This window comes from Morus notabilis, unplaced genomic scaffold (assembly GCF_000414095.1).
Source record: "Morus notabilis unplaced genomic scaffold, ASM41409v2 C11381924, whole genome shotgun sequence".
NCBI lineage: Eukaryota > Viridiplantae > Streptophyta > Magnoliopsida > Rosales > Moraceae > Morus > Morus notabilis.
In genome coordinates, this window is record NW_010386511.1 from 1 (window position 1) to 1,154 (window position 1,154).

Below are 1,154 nucleotides of genomic sequence, written 5' to 3' on the forward strand. Positions count from 1 at the left end.
AAACATCTAAATTTTTCTTAATACAAGAAGCATTTTTGAGGATCTAATAATGATAATTCTTTGGCAGGATACCAAAAAAATATACTCGTAACACTATTTCAGAGAGTATGATCTTATCAGATTCTACCGTTTTTGCATACTTTTTTATTTCAATGTGATTTCGACGGATCTAATGTTATTAAGCATACACCTATGGAAATTTAAATGTCATGATACAAGATTTGTTAGGTACATACATGTCAAATGAGTTAAAAGAAAATTACCAGACCTAGAGCAAGTTTTGAAGTCTTTATTAGAAACTACCAGCAGGAAAAGTGTCATCAAAGAACTACAAAACCCCTTCTATGGAATTGTACAAAAGATGGGACTAAATGGATTCCTAAAAATGAAATGAACCTCTTGGTATCAGTGAGAAAATAACAAGCTTCAACTGTTCCAAGCAATTCTCTGAAGTTCTTGTTTGATTGTTGCTGCTGATACCGGATTTGGTCCCTTGATCTGCAAGTAAAGAAAAGTTCACCATTTAAAGGGTTGATATAACTTCTTAGAATGTCCATCATCAATGGACCTGGTTAAAAACTACATGACAAAGAAAAAGCTCTTGCTTATAAAGTTAAAACTCAATCTTCATACCGTAGATTGAATAATTAAGGAAATGATCCCGTCGACAGTGGAAGATTGAACCGAGTGAGAATCTAAATGGAGATTGCTCAAGGCATCTATGATTTCTAGCAACAATCCCTCCCTCCATGGACATCTGATCTCAATTATGACAACTTTGTTCTTCATACTAACAGCTATACTATCAGCTGAGCTATCCTTTGACACTGTGTGATTCGTGTATGGCCCCACTTCCTCCATGTCACAAGCCTTCCTCTTGTTCACTGATGGCTTCTTCGCCTTATCATTTTTCTTGTTTCCGTAGTTATCAGATGTTCCCTCTCTGGCATCTTGGGGTTTTCTCCTTGTTTTTGGTTCTAAGTCTTCCAACTCCCTGCAAGATTCCAACTCCTCAATCCTTCTCTCTAGCTCTTTCAGATATTCTATTGCATCATCAAGTATAGATACTTTGTCATCCTGTAAAGACAAAATGGAAAAGCGTTTTACTTTGTACTTAAATGTCTTGGCTAATGGAGGGGGCAAAAAAAAAAAAA

The 1,154-nt window shown here is 35.8% G+C and overlaps 1 protein-coding gene across 1 annotated transcript; it reads right to left on the minus strand.

Annotated features, from left to right (window-relative positions):
- Positions 1-133: 133 nt before the first annotated feature.
- LOC112095063 (transcription factor GLABRA 3-like) lies at positions 134-1,115 on the minus strand. The gene is made up of 2 exons (XM_024176741.1): positions 634-1,115; positions 134-498 (listed from the first exon to the last, which is right to left on the minus strand). Exons 1-2 carry the CDS (start codon positions 859-861, stop codon positions 427-429), a joined length of 300 nt encoding a protein of 99 aa, XP_024032509.1. The 5' UTR covers positions 862-1,115; the 3' UTR covers positions 134-426.
- Positions 1,116-1,154: the final 39 nt, after the last annotated feature.